At 35.1% G+C, this 19,594-nt stretch overlaps 1 protein-coding gene and 1 pseudogene across 3 annotated transcripts in view; one reads left to right on the top strand and one right to left on the bottom strand.

Annotated features, from left to right (window-relative positions):
• NWD2 (NACHT and WD repeat domain containing 2) overlaps positions 1 to 19,594 on the top strand; it is a 139,562-nt gene that overhangs the window by 37,557 nt on the left and 82,411 nt on the right. For 2 of the 3 annotated variants that reach the window (XM_039848822.1, XM_039848821.1), the window contains one exon: positions 18,971 to 19,059. In XM_039848822.1, coding sequence (XP_039704756.1) covers positions 18,971 to 19,059 — 89 coding nt within the window. Of the gene's footprint in view, positions 1 to 16,860; positions 16,900 to 18,970; positions 19,060 to 19,594 lie in introns of those variants that run through there. The other variant, XM_039848823.1, reaches the window with a different exon arrangement.
• On the bottom strand, positions 17,912 to 18,030 carry LOC120591302 (uncharacterized; annotated as a pseudogene).

Genomic DNA, 19,594 nt, shown 5'->3' with positions numbered 1-19,594 from the left:
AATCTACAGAGAACAATTTTCCTGTATTTAGTTGGCTGAACAAAAAGAATATAGCATCACAGAGTATCATTTAATGCACAACAGTTATTTTCAAATAAAACTTTTATTGCCATCTGTAAAAAAATGTTAACTTTTTAATATGGTTGGAGAAGTAAATCATTTTTATGAGCTGCTGTGTTTTATCTAGCATCAGCTTTAGAGACTCCTCTGTCCTTAGCACTTCTGTAAACAGTAACAGCAATGATAATGAAACCCCCAAGATATGCTAGTGTTGAAATATCATCCAAATTACACTTGTGCTCAATGCGTCAGTTTTTCGCTCAATGCGTCAGTTTTTCCCTCAATGTCTGAGTTGGAAAAGTACATTTAACTCTTTCTTGTCATGTTAACATGACTGGGAATGGGCCCTTGCATCCTGGAATGTGATAGTACCTTCAGAAAATACTGAGGTATTAGTCAGATTGAGGCCCGGTTTACAATGAAGTATGCATGTACAGAGACAATTACATGGAGTAGAGAGGGTAAAGAAATAGAATCAGTGTTTTGGGCAGTAAAAAGAACGTGGACTCTGGACTGTATAGACCAGGATTAAACCATCATTTGACTATAACAACTTGTGTGCACTTGGGCAAGTTACTTAGCAACTTCAAGTTTGCTCATGTATGAAATAGAGATCATGATAATATTCACATGGTTACTGTGAGGTTTAGAGAAACAGTGTCTGTCAGTAACTGCAGCAGTTACTGAGGAGGTCTTAATAAATGTTAGTTGAATATAAATGTCTATTGCTTGTATTCTCACAAAGCTTAACTTAGTTTAATGTCACTGAAAGAAAAAATCTGTGTAAAGAAGATAGGATATTTTCTAGTGTGAAATTTTTTATGGGCATCCTTTATGTCCACAGAAATAAAGTCAGTACCAGGAAAATTAATTTCACACATTTTAGCCTTCTGCAAATGCCTCTTGTTGCCAGATCACTTTAGCCGGTATCACTTAACCTCAAGGTGAAAATGAATGTAGCAACAGTGAGAAACAGTTGTTAAATTTATTACAATAGCCAAGCTATCAAATTAAACATGTTATTTATAGTATTTCTAATTGTCAACCTAATTTATGTATTAATTTTTCAGGATAGCATGTGCAGAAATTTAATCAGCCATTCATTATTTCCATGGAGGTTTAGTGGTTCTATTCTGGCATAGAATTCAGGCATCGGACTCTCTTCTGCCTTCTCTGGCAGAGTCCACATGCACAGCAGCAGAATTTGCAGAAAAGTTGAAATTGCTATGAGCTGCCCATTTTCATTTGTTACACAACACTAAACAATAGAACTAAATTAGTGGTTGGTTTTCACGGGATTAACTAAACTCTGTTGTTAGGAACATAAAGGAATGGGCATGATCAAACTGGATGAATCATATTTGTTGGTTATTTAAATAAAAATGAGTTCTAGAGAAAAAAAGATTATAAAATTGTGCTGAATTATTAGTAATTGGTTTTTTATGTTGTTTGTTAATTCCACACATGCCTTATATTGTATTTTAGATTCGCCTTATTTTCATTTTAATCCCTGAGGTTTCCAAAGACTTTTTGTAATGACTCTCTTAACCTAGAATTCAAGTTGTTGCCTAAGTATTGATGGACTTCTGGACAACTACCTTCAACATGGTTGCAGTATTCCAATTTTATTACCCTGGGTAATATAGCTTTGGATGATATAAATTGGAAATTTCCACATAACATCTGTACTTTTTCATGAGTCATCATCAGCAATCCTCAGCAGTCCTAAAACAGCTTCTGGTACATACTAAGAGTTCCATAAATATTCATTCAATGAATGAATGAGTCAATCAATCACAAATGAGAACTTTTCCCATTTTCCTGAGATGTTTAGAATTTCTTCATTATGCCATCCTAACCTTTCATTCATGATCTCAGTTTCTGACTTTGCATAACTGAAGAACTATCTGGGGATAACTCAGTACTTAACTTTTGGTCACTAATATACGTGCATCAAAATGAGGCCAAGTGACCATTTTCCCCCAACATTCTTTAATGACAATATTCAAACATACAGTAATGTTGAGAGAATTGTATAGTAAACAATCAAATACCACCTAGATTCCACAATTAATATTTTATGTATTTGCTTTATTGTTTCTCCATCAGCCTTTTTTATCATATGCACGTCAAAGTAAATTGCAATCATCAGTATTCTCCACCCTTAACATATCATATCAGGCACATCATTTAATAGAGTTCAATATTTGTTGACAGATTTTGGGAGGATTTTTTTTAGGTGAAATTTACATGCCATGAAATGTACAAATCCTAAGTGCTCCATTTGCCAAGTTTTGACAAATGCCTATAGAAGACGCCTTAAACTAAATATACGACATCTTCATCCCCTGAAAGTTCCCTCGTGTCCCTTCCCAGTCAGCCCCTGTCCCCACCCCCACAGGCAACCGGCATTCTGATGTTTTCCATCATAGGTTAGTTCCAAGCAACCGGTTATTAGCAAATGTTTTAATGCTCATTAAAAAAAAAAAAAGTTTGGGTTTAGCCACATGCATAGGTACCCTGTTCAAGGTTGAATGAGCAATTCATTTTTCATTTTCACATCAGTATAATTTTCTAAGGCTGTTATTTCTGCTTCTCTTCCATTGGCTCCCTACCTTTCTCCCTAATAGTCCAACCATTTTTTTTAAATTCCTTTTTTGTAGTTACAAATAAGCTAAGAGAGGAGGAAACTGTCCTTGGTAAGTTCAATAAACATCATTTCGGAAACAAATTCAGTCAGCATTTATTAAGGGCTTATGTTGTACCAATTACTGGGCTAGACATAGAGGGTACCAAGATGAATAAAACATGCAGAAATCACAGTATGGGAGACTGACACATAAACCAGTAATTATTAATCATTCATTTACTGTGTTAAAAAAATATTTACTGAGCTTCTCCGATGTGCCAGGCAATGGGAATACAGCCCCGAACAAGATAGATATGGTTCCTGCCCTGAGGAGCTTCAGTCCAGAGTTGAAGGCAATCCTTAGTGGTTATTAGTGATTCGAATATTATGAATCACAAGTGCAGAGTGGTACAGGAGTGTATAGCGAGCAGACATAACTTAGACCTTCTGGGGATATGTAGGTAGTCAGAGAAGGCCTTCTGGAAGAAGTTGCCTTTAAGCTGATATCTAAAGAAGAAGCAGGAGTGAGTTAGGGTAAAGGGGCTATGCAGGAGTTAGATTACAGGCATGTGCAAACAGCATGAGAAAACGCATGGCACATCGGAAAATTGGAAATAGAGCATAGAGAGCAAGGAGGAAAGTGACAAAAGTGAAGGCGGAAGAATCCAGTAGTTTCTTATAACACTTGGCATGAAAAGGCAAGAATATTTGATATGAAGAGCCACCATTTTCACTCTTCACACCCAGGATAAATTTTTGACTTACTAGATTAGCTTTTGTGTAATCTAGAATTGGTTGTGCTATTGTTTCAGAAAGAAGCAGTTCTAAGAGCAAGAGTTAGGAGTCCTAAAGATAAGGAATATAACGACAAGATTTTGGTTTAATCAGGCTTGTTAAAATATGCAGTTCTGTCTGGTCTAGAATGCTGAGAGCAAACCTAAAAGGGATCACAAGGATTCTTTGACCAAAGGCCTGAATTTAGCCTTCTCCTTCAGAGGCCAAAATCAACCCAGGGCGTGCTACCTCGATAGCCAGACTTGTTAGCAGGCCTTCCCTGAGTAGTTAGTTGAGCAATTTAAAAATAACTAAATATGGCTGAATTCTTACCTTCATATCATGCAGATTTTCTTGCATTATTTAGTACCCTGTCATAAATTAAGTTCCCATAACAAAAATAATAGTCCAATCTAAGAATTGCTGTGAGAATTAAAAAATACCTTAAATGCAACATTTTGTTCAACCCAGAGAAGATTATATAGGAAAAAATCCCCAATGATTTAGCGGCTTCATTGAATTGCATGTTATGGCTGATAAAAATCTCCTTTTCGTAAATTTAATTTTAATTACATCAGTCAATTGGGCTCCACACAGATATTTACTTTCCATATAATGGATTTTTAAGGGAAAATGTTCCATGAAAGCATTGAGTGTTGAATATTTTATTTGAAAGCAAATGCTAAAAGTATTTTTATAACGCTCAGTATTGATACTTTAGGAAAAAGTAAAGTGAAAACATCCTTTAATGGATTAAAAGGAAATCTTTACAGCCTTAACTGTGAGTAGTCTTTATAAGTTCACACTAATAATAATATATTATTTATAAATTCATTAGAGTTAGAGGATAACTTTACTAAAACTGTTTTCTTCTATGTAAAACTGCTTTTGCTGTTTTCCTCTGTATAAAACTCTGTTAATGTTCTTCATATGCTGTGATATGACTCAGATAACTCACCTTTTTTGTGATGAGATCAGATAAACATTCATTAATATATAATGATCAAGGTATTTAAGCTTATCTCAAAACATAACACACCGTCTACCATATACCTTTGGTATAGGACGCATCTTAAACTCTCTTCTAGAATTATGTCATTTCTTGAAAACATGGGAAATGTCTGAATGTGCACAGACTCCTAAATACTGAAGCACTTCAAACTGAGGATCAATTTGACTGGGTTAATTACCTGAGCAGGAGCACACAGCATTAATTTTTTAAAATGTTGCTAAAGATCAGATATAACTATCTTCAAATATTTCAAAGGGAATACATTTGTACATACCTTAGTACATTGGATGACTTCTCCCTGGAGCTGGATCTGTGAGGTGCATTCCCTTAGAAGATGCATTGCCAGTGCCAAATATTTATGCAGAGAACTGAGGCCAGTAAGCCTTACCTTGCTCACCTCCTGCCCTAAGCTCCCATCCAAGCAGGTGTCAGGACAATAAGGTATCCTGACATACATGAAGATCCAAACTGCGTTCTCTAAAATATCTATGCATATTAAGCAGATTAAATCTATTTCTGAACATGTTTTTTTTCAAATGGCCAGTTGATACTGGTCAGTGTCTAATCAGTTGTCAGTAGGCTAGCTCTGGGACTAATGTTAACTCTGACTCTTTCAACAAAACGGTTTCTTTGAAGAAGTCAATATTTGTTGTTTTATTTTCCTCAATTTCCATATGGATCTATAAGTCAAAATTCAATCAAAATCTCTCTGTCTCTCTTTATATATCTATATCTCTCTATATATAGATATCTGTAACCATTAACTTTTAACATAAGATGCTTTCTTGATTATTAGATATTTCTATCAATGTTTCTTTGCTCCTTAGATGTTAATATATATTTGCTAATTTAATTCATTAGTGGTATCTCATGAATTGATGTTTGCTTCTAAAAGCAGTCATTAATGGCAACTATTATAATACTTATTTGATGTCTTCATGAAGATTTATGGTCTTCCTATTTGCCAATTGTTAATGAACATCAACTATGATATGTAAAAGTTTATCACTTTGATATTTCATAAGTTGTCAAAATGGATTAAGTACCTTCCTCTCCAGCTGTGTGTGTACAGTATTAATTCCCTTTAGTACATATCTCTTATATATTTGTACATTTAGTTTATTTTGTAACCAGATAGTAGATTGTATGTTTATTTGTATTCATAGTTTCTAGTGAAAGAAATTTATGTGAAGAACGAGTATTTGCTTTTATTAACAATGTTAAGGATTTAAAGTGCTTTCTTATTAATGTGGAAGACACTTCATCTATTATTATTTCCACCAGCTGTTGCAAACCATGTATTATTGGATATACTCAACAAATGTTAGGTCTGGAACACTGTATTTTAAAAAAGAGAGATTTGGACTTCAGAAAACCAGAGGAGGCCTGTCGGTGAACATTCTTCTGTATTTTAAACTGATCAAATGCACAGTTAAGAACTACAGATAAATGTCAGAAGACAGGCCACAAGAGTTGCACAAGTCATAAGAAGTCTTTCATTCCCCTTTACACCTTTACAGAAAGCAAGGCTCTTTGAGTTGTCAGGTGAGGGAAAGTAATGGAAAGAAACTGCAGAATTGATGCAATGAGACAGGCGTGAGAACTTCCAATTTTGTTGTAACAAACAATCTCTAATGTCCCCAGGGCTTCCACACAGCAGTGGAAGAGGGCATACACAACAGTTTGGGAATTAGTGTTATGCCCTTGACAGTTTGGTCTTCAGTGTACCACTAACGGGCAGGGATGTTAGGCTATTTCAGAGGAATCCTTAGTACTAAAGACTACAATACAACCTAGGATGGAAATTTTAGGACTGTCTGCTTTTATAGGACCCACACCCTCCCTCAAGCCCAAGCACTCATTCCCTGCTCCTAGAGGACTCATTTCATCCTGACTTTACATAAGAACGAGCTGTAACCAGGGTATAAGCTCTCTTCACCTCATACATGGATTACTACAGCTATTTCCAAGCGATTCTTTCTATTCCAGTGTCTTTGTCAAATCTGCCATATGAAATATTTCCCTTTGTACCTTTCCATAATATCACATTTATCATGTCATCACTGCCCACTTCATTAGATCCAGACTCCTCATTTCCAAGACCCTCAGTCATTTGGTCCCAGCACCCTAACTTGTTTTCCCTGTTCCATTAGGAAGTGTTCTTCACTGACCCTGCTATAATAAGCCCCAGGACTTTTTCTGCATCAAGAAAGTTCTCTTTTCTACCCTACTCTTTCTGAATTCTACTAATTTTCAAGTCATAGCTCCCTTAAAATCTTCCCCAACTTGGACCTCAAAATTAGTCTTGTGTCTGGAATGTACTCCGTTCAGTTTAATATGGAATCATTTTCTGTTTTCTACAGGTGCCTTAGCTTTGATTCTAAAAAAGAAGTATCTTTGCTTTGGGTACCATGCAGTGTTTCCTTTGATTCCCTGACACCAAGCAGAGTGCTGGGTACATAGTGGAGTTGGGGCAAATGGATGACTGGCTGATTGATAAATTTCTCTAAAGCAGACAGGTCAGCCAGGTGCAGGTAGAACACTGTCAGTGAAGGGAGCGCTGCATTTCAGACATGGTGTGAAAGATGTTTTTCTTTTATTATGAAATGTATGATGAATTGCTTTTGTTCTGTATGTACCTCTATATGTAATATTTTCCTTCCCATTTGATTATGAGAAAGAATTGCCATTCACCCCTCAATTTCCAGCACACAGAGAAACCTCAAAAGATTTGACTTATAAGAATGAATTATAATATAACCCCCATATATTGTACTGGAATAAAACTGCATTACTTGATGTTCCTCAAATACATCATGCAGTTTTTAATCCTTCATTTTGCTCATGCTGCTACCTCGTCAAGAAGATATTTCCTCTTTTCTACCTCGGAAAATCTTGTCTGTATTTCAAGTCCTAAGTTAATTGTCATCCTCTCTGTTAAACTCTCCCTGATCATCAAACAAAATTAAGTATTCTCTCTGTGCTTAAGTAGCATTTTTTTTATATCTCTATTCTAGAACTTACTATGCATTACTGGGAATTCCATTTTTAGCTGACTGCTGTCTGGCCCAAAAATATTATGAGTGTCAAGGGTAGGGCTGCACTTTGTGTGTCTTTTATTTTGAAAGAAACCCTACAGTAACCTATAAATTTTAATGTGGCATTCCCTTGTTGAGAACTACATGTGCATGAAGTCATATTAGTAGAGTGTGAAATTCAAATGATATATTATTTGAATGAGTAGATCTGAGCGATGCCACATATAGTTCTTACTGAGTGTTCTTTAAATAGACTTTAATGTGAAAGGAAGAGGATAATTAGAGATGAATTATGCTAATTTGAAGAAATTTATTCTTCTCAAAATTACAAAGAAACTGAAAATTCTAAAGTCACCAATTTTGCAGTAACTTCATTTACTGTGAATCATTTTGTAATAAATATGAACTATTTTTGAAAAAAATGTTTTGTTATAATGAAGCACAAAGAAGTATCTAAGGTTTTTTTTGACATTCATATCTGCCTCTTCTCTTCACTTATCTTTTTCAGCTATATAACTATTTGAGTTTTAATTTAAACACATATTTTTAATTTTTAGAAGTATTGTTAGGTTCTTTTTCGAATCTGCTTTATTGTTTTTCTTGGTTTCTTATTTCTATTGTTTTGTTCAGTGCCTTCTTTTATTCCTTTAAAAAAATTGTTTTGTATTCCAGATAATTCCATGGTTCTTGTGTGCATCTGTTTCAGCTGTTTGTTTCATCTGGTTCTCACTCATGGTGCCTTATTTCCCTGTGTTTATTGATTTGTGTGGGGAGGAGGAAAGCTTAATATTCTTTGGAAATTTTAATTTGCAGAAATACATTAAGGCATTGTTAGAAAGTATGCTTCTCATGTATCAGGAGGCACTACCAAAAATGACTATTTTTGAATATATATAAATTATAGGCTTGAGATTTGCCCAGCCTTAATAGGGTGAATTTGCACTGCTAACCTACAAGAGATCCAGCTTGTGATTACAAATATCAAGGAGATTGTTTTTTCCTTTCACTTAATGCAAATGTTACGGCAGCAAGTTTTCTTGCTGATGAAGATTTATTTCTGATTCACCCTCATAGTAAAGATATAGCTCTTTAGGGTCACAGCCTTTTGCAAGGTTTTTCTGTTAGACTCATCACTTTGAGTGGGGCTTTATGCTTTATCTCCAATCTACTGTGCACCCACAGAAGACAAAATCAACACTAGAGATCACCTGGGTTTAACAGAAAATAACTGAAAGCTGGCTTCAGAGATTCCTTATTTTCTGAGATTTTTGTTTTCACTGTACTTTGGGCCTCTGTGCATTACTTAGTTTTATTCAAGCTATGTGACACATTTTAAAAATATATATCTTAAAATATTTTGTGCCATATTTTAGTTATTTTAGGATGATATTTGCACAGGTTTCTTTCCTCAATATTACCAGAAATGAGTCTAGCATTATTACCTTTTCTAATTTACTCTTTTCTAAAATGTATCAAAGTTTAGAATAATACAGTTAGTGAATTCCTACTGGAAACTTTTGAGAGTATTTTGACAAACTGATGATTTTAAAAATAAAGAAATTTATAGTTTAACTAGCGGTTCTCCCTAAAGCTTTGAAAATAACTAGAAAATTTAGTCATTTTAAGGAATACAACATGAGACAAGATATCATGATTGTTATAACTACTTTACTATTAATCTTTCAGTACAGAGAATTATCATAAATAAAAATTATGTAATAAATGTTTGATCTCCATGTTGTTTAATAGAATTGCAAGCATTTATTGAGCATTTACCATATGACAGGTGTTGTTTAAGACTGGATTTAATCCTCACAACCACCTCATAAGGTTGTTACTGGTAATTTCAATTCTATGCAACAAATGAATAAAAAAATTGAGACTCAGAAAGATTTAGTAATTTGTCTGATATCACACAGTTAGTAAGTGAAAGAGTTGGGATTCAGACCTAGGGAGTTTGGGTCCTGAACCACATGTAGTCCCTGCACTGTCTTCTCTCTTCGATACCAGCTTAGCAGGTAAAGAGCAAGATTGGCCAAGGTGTGCTTCACCTGTTAAATAATGATGCTCAAAAAGTGCAAAATGTGCTGGGATTTTGACAGGGAATGCGTTGGATCTGTACATCAGTTTAAAGAATCTCAAGCCTGTAACTGGTAAGGATTTCCCTTCTGACAATATTGAGTCTTCCAGTCCATGAAGATGAGATCTCTCTCCCTTTAGCTCTTCCTTTTCTCAGCAAGGTTTTATAGTTTATAATCTATGTCTTACATTTCTTTTGTTAAATATATTTTTCGGTGTTTGGTTAATTTATTGCTATTGTAAATGCAGTTGTTTTTTAATTTTATTTTTGGATTGTTGTATTATGCAATACCATTAATTTTATATAGTGTATTCAACAACCTTGCTGAACTGGTTTATTAGTTATTGTATTTTTTCTCTGGATTCCTCAGGATTTTCTACATACAAAATCTTGTCATCAGAGAATAAAAATGGTTTTATTTTTTTCCTTGCCAATCAAGATGCCTTACTTTTTAATTTTTTTTTTAACTCCACTAACTAGAACTTCCAGTAAAATATTGAAAAGAAGTGACAAGAAAGTGTTCTGATCATAGGTAGAAAACCTTTAGTCTTACACCATGAAGCATGGTTCTAAACTGTAGGATTTTGTGTACATGCCCTTCATCAGGGTGAAGAAGTTCCTTTCTGTTTCCTGTGGCTGAGTTTTTAATCCTGAATGGGTTTAGACTTTATCAAATTTTTTTTCTGCATCTATAGATTGATCACATGGTTATGTCCTCTGTTAATATGGCATATTACATTACTTTATTTTCAAATGTTGGATCTTTCATTCTTGTAATGAATCCCATTTGGTCATGGTATAGATGTTACTGGACTCGTTTTGCTAGTATTTTGTTAAGAATTTTTGCACCTGTGTTCATTGGATATATGTTATTCTGTAGTTTTTGTTTTGTGCTTTTTCTTTTGATGCCTTTGTCTGGCTTTGAGTTTCGGATAATACAGATATAAAGAATGAGTTGAGAATTGTTCCTTCTCAATTTTCTGAAAATATAAAAAATTGTTTCTTCTTTGAATATTGATATAATTTACTAGTTAAATACTCTGGGCTAGCGATTTTCTTTGTGGGAAGATTTTAAATAATTCATTTCTTCTATTTGTTAGAGATCTCTTAAGATTTTCTTTTCCTTCCTGAGTCAGTTACAGTAATTTGTGTGTTTTTAGAATTTGTCATATCATCCAGGTTTTCTAATTTGTTAGAAATAAAGTTACTGTTCATAGTACATCTTAATTATTTTTTTAACTTCTGTAATATCAGCACACTACGTGGTTCCTCTTTTATTTCTAATTCTTATCATTGGTCTTCTCTCTTATTTTCTTGGTAAACCTAGCTGAATGTTTGTAAATTTTATGGATCATTTAAAGAACCAACTTTTGACTTTATTCTCTGTGTTTTTTCGCCCTGTTTTCTATTTTATTGATTTCTATTCCAATCTTTATTTCCTTCTTTTAGCTTACTTTGGGTTGAGTTTGCTTTTCTAGTTTCATAAGGTTTCAGAATCCTAAGTTACTGATTTGAGACCTTTCATTTCTGCTATGGATGTTTAAAGATACAGATTTCTATCTAACCACTGCTTTAGTTGCATTTTATAACTTTTGACATGTGCTTTCATAATTCAAAACATCTTCTGTTTCTTTTTGCGTATTGTTCTCTGATGCATGAATTGTTTGAAGTGTATTGTTGTTTCCATATATCTAAGGATTTCCCAAAATTCTTTGTATTGATTGCTGATTCCATTATAGTTGGAGATCATACTTGTTATGATTTCAATATTGTTAAATGTAGAAGAATTGGTCTAGCAAATGACCTATCATAGGAGTCCTAGAAAAGAATGTGTGTGTCGCTATCTTTGGGTGAATTGTTTTATAAATGTTAGTTAGGTCTAGTTGTTTGATAGTGTTGTTCAAGTCTTCTATTTCCATTTCGATTTTGTTTAGTAATTTCATCAATTACTGAGTAGGCTGTAGAAATCACCAGCTGTTGTTAGAATATCTTCTTTTCCTTCTGTCAATTTTTGCCTTATATATTTTGGACCTCTGTTTATTAGTATATATATATTTGTTATATCATGGCTCTTTTTTCTCTAGTAATGTTTCTTAAAAACTATGTTGTCTGATATATATCCATTTGCTTTTGGTTACTGTTTGCATGTTATCTTTTTCTATTCTTTTACTTTCAACTTATTTGTATTTTTAAATCTAAAGTGTCACATATAGACAGCATATAGTTGAGTATTGTTTCATTATCTGCTCTGACAATCTCTTCTTTTCCATATGAGTGTTTATTCCATTCTTACTTAAAGTAATTATTGCTTGGTTGTATTTCTGCCTTTTTGCTATTTCCTCTCTGCATATCTCATGTCATTTTCTTCATTTGTTCCCACATTCTCTTCTTTGTTAAATAGATATTTTAGTGTATCAGTTTAATTTTCATTTTCTGTGTTTAGTTTTTTTTGTTTTTTTTTTTTAGTGTTCTAGAGATTACAAAATATATCTTAATTGATTACACTTTAGATGAATACTAACTTAATTCTGGTAAGACATAATACTTTCTACCACTGTAGCTCCAGTTTCTCCCTCCTCCTTTGTGTTGTTGTTGTCATATGTTATATATGTACCCGTGTGTGTTAAAACACAAAAATGTAATGTTGTAATTATTGCTCTATACAATCTTATGTTTTTTCAAGGAGAGTATGTGATCACGTTGATATATATCAGATTTTCAGAACTTATTCATCTTGTATCACTGAAACTTTGCACCATTTGACCAACATCTTCCCACTTTCTCCTTTCTCTAGCCCCTGGCAACCACTATTTTACTTTCTACTTCTATTAGTTTAACTATTTTGGATTCTACATATAAGTGAAATCATATAGTAATTGTCTTTCTGTGTTGGCTTATTTCATTTAGCATAATATCCTCTAGGTCTTTTTTTACATAGCTTTGTTAGATATAGAATTCTTAGTTGTTGTTGCTGTTGTTGTTTTTCAGTACTTTCTATTGCCTTCTGTCTTCCATTCCTTATGAGGAGAATTCAGCCATTAATTGTACTGTTCCTTGATGTTTGATGAGTCATTTTCCTTTTGCTACTTTCAAGATTTTTTTTCCTTTGGTTTCAACTCTTTGACTATATATCTAAGTGTGGATCTCTTAGTGTTTATCCTACTCAGGTCTTTTGAACTTTTTGAATATGTAGGTTAATGTTTTCCATTAAATTTGGGACATTTGGCAATTATTTCTTCAAAATATTTTTCTTCTTTCTGTTTCTCCTCTCTTTCTGGGACTCCTCTTACATATGTATCACTACAATTAACGTCCCACAGGTTTCTGGAAACGTGTTTATTTTTCTTTGATCTTAAAACATAGTTTCCTTAAGTTCTTTGAATATGTTTATAATAGTTGTTTTGAGGTCTTTGTCAGCTAAATCCAACATATGAACTCATGCAGGACCTGTTTCTATTGACTACTTATTTATCCTGAATATGTGTCTGTTAGTCTATTTCTTTGTGTATTTCATAATTTTTGTTGAAAACTGATTTTTACCTCTGAGTGCTCTTTTTAAATTTGTTTGTTTTGTTTTTTGCTTTGTTTAGTAACTTGTATGCACTAAGTCTATGGAATCAGTTTTCCATTGTGTGGGCTGCTAATGCCTCTGCCCAGTCATTTGATGATGATGATAATGACGATGCCTGGCTTCCTAGGGGTCACCCACTTGTCTGCAAATCTTGGTGTTAGTCAGTGATTTGTCAGAATTTCTTTCCAAATTTTCAAGGCAGTAAGGCTTCCACTGTCTGCAAGTGGGTTGTGCATATTGGGGAACACATGCAAAATTTAGCCAGTGTTTAAATCTGTCCCAGCTTTTACTGTTCACTAGGCCTTTTCTTGTGTCTATGGGTAGCCTTCCCATCAGCCAAAATTTTGCAGAGAGCTTATCAAGGCTCTTGATAGCTTTTTGAATATGGATGAAGCCACAGGCCACTCAAGTCACTGGGCTTCCCATTTTTCTACCTTTGAGATCACTGCTGCTACCAGCAACACTGATGGGCCTGGAGTCTTCCCTTGCTCAGCTTCAAATCAAGCAAGTCCTCTCTGGCAATGAAATCATTGATGTTCACAGCTTGGCCTTCTCAGAAATGGGGTGGGCAGAGAAGTCCCAGGCAAGAATCCCATAGACTCCATTGTTCTTACCCAAATTTCTCATGAAAAATCACTTCCTGGTTTGGTTTGTGCCTTTGGTCTTTCATTGATTAAAATGCTTATTTTGACAATTTCCTTTTCCAATTTTATTATTGCTTATTGGGAAGAGGATCTGCTAAGCTCCTTACTCTGCCATGCCCTGTCATGTATTTTGTAACATTACCCAGATTCACACATGACTATTAATGCCATCAACATAGTCAACTATTACTTGAAAATGACATTGGATTTTGACTTATGTTAGCTTTATGGTGACAAATTAATTCTTTAGTTGGGTTTAATTAATATTTTCCTTCTAATAACATCCGTTTGCTCATTCCTTTATTGAGTACTAACTTTGTGCTGGTGTCTGCTCTGATTTCTGTGCTGCATTTGACTGGGACTCAGAAGGGTAGGAGTCTGCTAAGCAAAGGTGATGCAGTCAATAGGGAATTCTCAGCATGGAAAGCAGTATGAGTAAAGACATGGTTCAGGTTCAAGTCATATCTGAAAACTACTCTGGAGGGTACATGGGGAAGAGCAGGAGAAGACAGACCTTAGCTAGAAGACACATGTACCAAACATTCTGGCCTTTATCCTCTGGGCCACAAGATGCCAGCCAAGGTCTTTAATGAGCAATTTAGTTTCACTTTCGTTTTGTCTTGGGATTTATCTCCAGCAGCTCTGGGGAACATAATACTGCAATGAGGAGAAACAGAACTGCCCAAATAGGAGACTTTTGGACTCTCAGGGCTGAGAGATGGTAAGAGTAAAAATAGAGAGTGGCCAAATTGACAGGATTTGGCAATATTAAAATAAGGATGGGTGAGTGTGGCTGGTTGGGCACAGAGGACTTAGAGGGCATACAGAGGAGAAAGCCTCTGGGAAGCCACCAAACGAGAAATCAACCAAAAACAATAAAAGCCAGATAGGATGTCCAGATGAATCACTGGCTAAGGGGCCAGATAAGGGGGAATCCAGACAAGAGCAAGTGTAGAGACCTGGAGACCAAACTGGAACAACAGTTGCAGTAGAGGTTGTGTGGTGGGTAGATCCTAAGTAAATTTTCTGACTGGCCAAGGAGGAAATGACTTAATCTAATGTCCACGGCCTGAAGTTTCGGTAAGGTAGAGGCAGTAAGAGGTTCCAATCCAACATGGTCATTTTGGCACTCGTATTTGTAACAAAAATTTAGAATTAATCTGAACTTTTCTTGAAGTAGGATAATGGTATTAATAACTCTCCCCCAACTAATGTTCTTCCTGTGGGTAACTCTGAAACTGCACAGAGACCTTCATTAACTCTGAAATCATTGAGGAATTATTTAGAAAGCAACTCTTTAAAAACACAATAGCTCTGCCAAAGTGTTAATGCACCTTTTCTCAGAGCATTTGGGCAGGCACAAATGGATGCTGTGACTATGTATAAAGGGTAAATGATGACATCCCTTGTCTCTGATCCACACTTAATTTTAAGAGGTCCCTGTTTATGTGTGACATTCTGTGACTTAATTTTTCCTGTTCATGACATCCTAATGTTTTTTAATTGACAACATCCAGATTTGCTGTTAGTATGAATCAGGCTTTTTATTATAATGAAGTCAGCTTATCTGTCACCCTTCTTAATTAACCCATTCAACCCTAATTGCTTTTCCATTTCCAGAGCCTGTCATCATCTAGTAATACAAATGTAGGAAAATCTGAGTCATTTTTGAAATATAAGTAATAACACAGAATGCCTGTCAGATATGTGAAAAGGCTCCCTTCATATCTTTAGAAAGGTTCAACATAACTTAGTAAAAGGTATTAGTATTCTGCCAGAAACACAGAAACCAGAAATGAAATCAATATTTCAGTTTTCACTCAACTCATGAAACTACGTTTCTAAACCTCATGGTTTTATTTCTCAGAATTCCATAGTCTTGATTCTGTATCTATCCACGGACAAATTGTAATGTAGGAAGCCTTTCTGTTTCTGGAGATAATTGCAGAGATGCATTGCCTGTCGGCTTATTTTTGTCACTGGTGCCTGTGTGGGTTTTTGCATTCACTCATTCCTTAATTGAGTGCAACTGTAATCACTGAGGATGCAGCAGTGAATGAGACAAAAGGAGGACGTGACTCCCTTTGAGCTCACATTGCAGTGGAGAAGACAGATAGTAAACAAATAAATACCAACAATAGCGATGAATAACATGCAAAGAATTTAAAGAAAGTGATGTAATGTAGAGTGGTGCTGTAGATGGGGTTCTCAGAGAAGAGCTCTCTGAGGAGGTGGCATTCAGGCTGTCACTTTAATGACAGGAAATGTCACGAGATGATCACAGGACTAAGCATTCCAGGAGGAAGTCACAGCTAGAGCAAAGGCTACAGTGGGAGTGTAACCCAGAACCAAATGAATGCCAGTGCTGCTGGAGAGACAGGAACTGGAAAAGTGGTACGAAATGAGCTCAGGGAGAGGGAGAACATTCAAGGAAAGGAGTGTGGACTTCATTCCAAGATCCATGAATTGCTGCTAGAGTATTTTAAACAAGATAGTGATGTGATCTGATTTACATTTTTAAAAGATCTGTGGCTGCTCTGTGGAAAATGGACCAAAAGGGGCAAGTATGCAAACAAAGAAATGGAGTCCAGATGAGAGATGAGTTTGGCTTGCACCAGAGGTGTAGAGAAGTAGATTAATTCAGAATTTTTTTAGAACTCGGTGGTGAGTGGGTATAGCTCAGTGGTAGAGTATTTGCAGAAATAGGTGGTGGGTTGGCTATTGAAGGGTATATTATAGAAGGGGACAGATACATCAAAGATAATTCAGATATTTTTGTTTCATAAATGTTAGGACTTCAACATCCTTTAACCATTTTGTGAAGTTACTGCATTCGTCATTTTCAAAGGTCAATTTTTTTGCACAGTTACGTGTTTTTCATGGTTAGAGCAAACTATGACATGTGGCTCTCGGTTCAAATCTGGATTCTCCAACTTAGTTGTCATATGATCCCGGGCAAGCCTCTTCTCTATATTTCAGTTTTCTCTCATGAAAAATAAGGAATAATAATTATACCTATTTCATATAACTGTCGGAATTGACTAAGAAGATAACACTTGTAGAAATACTTAGCTCACTATTAGACTACACAGTAAGTACTCAGTAAATGTTAGTAATTAGATACTATAGTTCTGTCTTATCCTCCTTACTACTGAATGTTCAGGTCTCAGTACCTAGTAATAAGAGTCACAGTAACATTTTTAGGAAACATTATTTCTGCTCCTTATATCATTTTATAATTTTTTAGTATATTATTTTGATGCTTTTTTTAGAATATCTTAATAATCTTTGTTTAATATATTCCAACTTCCATACCTGCTAGTATTTGTTTATTTGTAAAGTGACATTTTTGTTATTTGGGTTTAAACATCTGTAGGCTTTTAGAGAGAGTGATCAAATACTATCAGCTTTATTGTGACATTAGTGTTTTCAACCCTTAAAATGAGGCAAGGGGAGATGGACATCTGATCCCAAGATTGTAGGAGTTATATAAAATCATATAAAAGCTTAACATACTGCCTCCACCAGTGCCATAACAGCACATGGGTGCTGCTCGAATGTACCACTCGTGTGCTTGGTCATCTCGCTCTCCTTTTCAACACAGGTCCATGTTGGATCTATAGTGGGAAAAGATACTATTTGTTTGGATCACGGATAATCTAGAAGACCTTGTATTGAAGACCTTTGGTTTCCATGTAAACACTGGTTCCTGTCACTCTGTTAGGCTGCAGCTGCATTTCAGATTCTCGAGACTGGTTATTTGAATCTCAAAATAGACTTGAGAACAGTAGGAAAATAAAGTGGGTCAACACAGCATATGGTTGAATTTACATGGACAGATGTGCTTGAGAATAATAAGGAAATTCTTTTAAATTGGTTCCTTAGTTATAAATGTGGTATGAAAATGTTTCATAGTTATGGTTTGGATTGAGGTATGTTAAACAAATGGTATTTTTTGTAAGTTAACACATTAACCTAATTTTTTTTTTTTTTAAGCGAGGCAACCCTTGGTTGACCTCACAGATTGCAAGGACCTTGTCAGCTTAAGATCCGTTAGTTAGTTAGTTAGTTAGTTAGTTAGTTAGTTAGTTAGTTAGTTTTTATACCTACAGCACCTGGTCTTCCTAGGTGATCTCCCATGCAAGTACTAACCAGGCTCGACCCTGCTTAGTTTCCGAGATCAGATGAGATTAGGTTTGTTCAGGGTAGCATGGCCATAGACAATTAACCTAATTTTTTAAAGCTCTGTTTCTCATCTCTTACTAAAGTTAGTTTGGCAAGGAACAGCCACTCTTTGCTGTAAGAATCTTATAGTGTCATCATTGATACAAAGCATTGTCCAGCATAGGTGAATCCCTTTCTGTGCAAAACATTTAACATTAAATACATGCATAATCTATGGTTTTGGTTTCAGGTTCTCTGTTTCTTCTTATATTTTTAATGACATGGAAAATAAAATATTTTTAAAAATTAAAAAATGTAGTATGGCACTCATAAAATAATTCCCTTCTCTGATATAACAGAAAGTCCAGGTGGAAGATCTTAAACTCCGTTAACCCGCTGGCCAATCAAATCTACAGTGTGTGGAATCTGCTAGTTTGGGGTGTTTGCACCACAGTTTGCCTCTCCTAGTTGTTGTGCTGATTGCATGGATGTTGTACTAGATATTGTAAAAGTCATAGTATTTCTAATTACTATGGAAATGATGATAGAGTCTGGATTTTCTGGAAGTCAGTAGCTAAATGTGTGTGCATGTTGAAACTTTTATACTTACTGAGGCTAAAACACCTAATGGCCCTACAATTTCCCTTCTACCTCTTCCAAAGACTGTGGCTGTGGCTATTTAAGAGCTCCACATGAAGATCTAGGTGGGTATAAAGAACTGTGAATTCTTATCTCTGCCAGCGCATGCAGAACTGACCAGTGGGGCTTCCATCCATCCTGCAGGTTTCTCGTGTGTGCCTAGTAAAGGGATCTCTCCTCCCCCACTCTATTAATACAGGTCTTCTGCAGTGATCAAGCATCCCATCATTCCACAACGTAGCCCCCCAAGTTGATTATACTAATGTTAATATTTATTTGTAAGCTTTCATTTATTACCACACACACACACACACACACATATAGACATAACTCACTTTCTATGTGTTGTTTTTCTACAGACACGGGAGCAGAAAGACAGGCACTAAGAGAAAATGTGTATCCTAAATTGAGAGAATTCTGCAGAGAAAACTATGGATTAGAATTTCAGGTAACTGTCAATTTCATTTTGAGTTATGTCAGCTAAATAGCTAATGTTCATGTTTGTTTCTTGTCACAACTTGAGTGTTTTAAGAGATAAATATTAAGTTCTGAAAATTTTTATTTCTATAAGTGTGGGTAAAAGGGAACACTGGAAAATGGAGATAAAATATTGAGTCATTTTTGATGTTTTGCATTTTTATGCTCTGTTTCTTGGATCCTGCCTCTTATTGGCTTGTCTTTTTCTTCAAACCATGTTGATTTGCTTTTTTGACAGTCTCCGCTGTTATCAAAAAAGGTGAAGGTTGCTGAGCACCTGCCTTTAAGCTACGGTCTCTAGAAATGTTTTGCATCTAAAAATTGGGACCAGCTTTCTCATAACTATTTTCTTTGAGCAGCCACATTGCAGAATGTCCTTTTTCCTGAGCATTTCATGGATTTACCATTTACCAGCTTACAGGTCTGAAGTTGTGTTTAGAATAAAATAAAATATGCACAGTTGCATTTGCTTTCCAGCTTTTAAGCTTTAATGAGAGCTCAAATGT

The sequence above is a fragment of the Pteropus medius genome, unplaced genomic scaffold (assembly GCF_902729225.1).
Source record: "Pteropus medius unplaced genomic scaffold, Ma_sr-lr_union100, whole genome shotgun sequence".
Taxonomy (NCBI): Eukaryota; Metazoa; Chordata; class Mammalia; order Chiroptera; family Pteropodidae; genus Pteropus; species Pteropus medius.
This window is presented reverse-complemented; position numbering and strand designations above follow the sequence as displayed.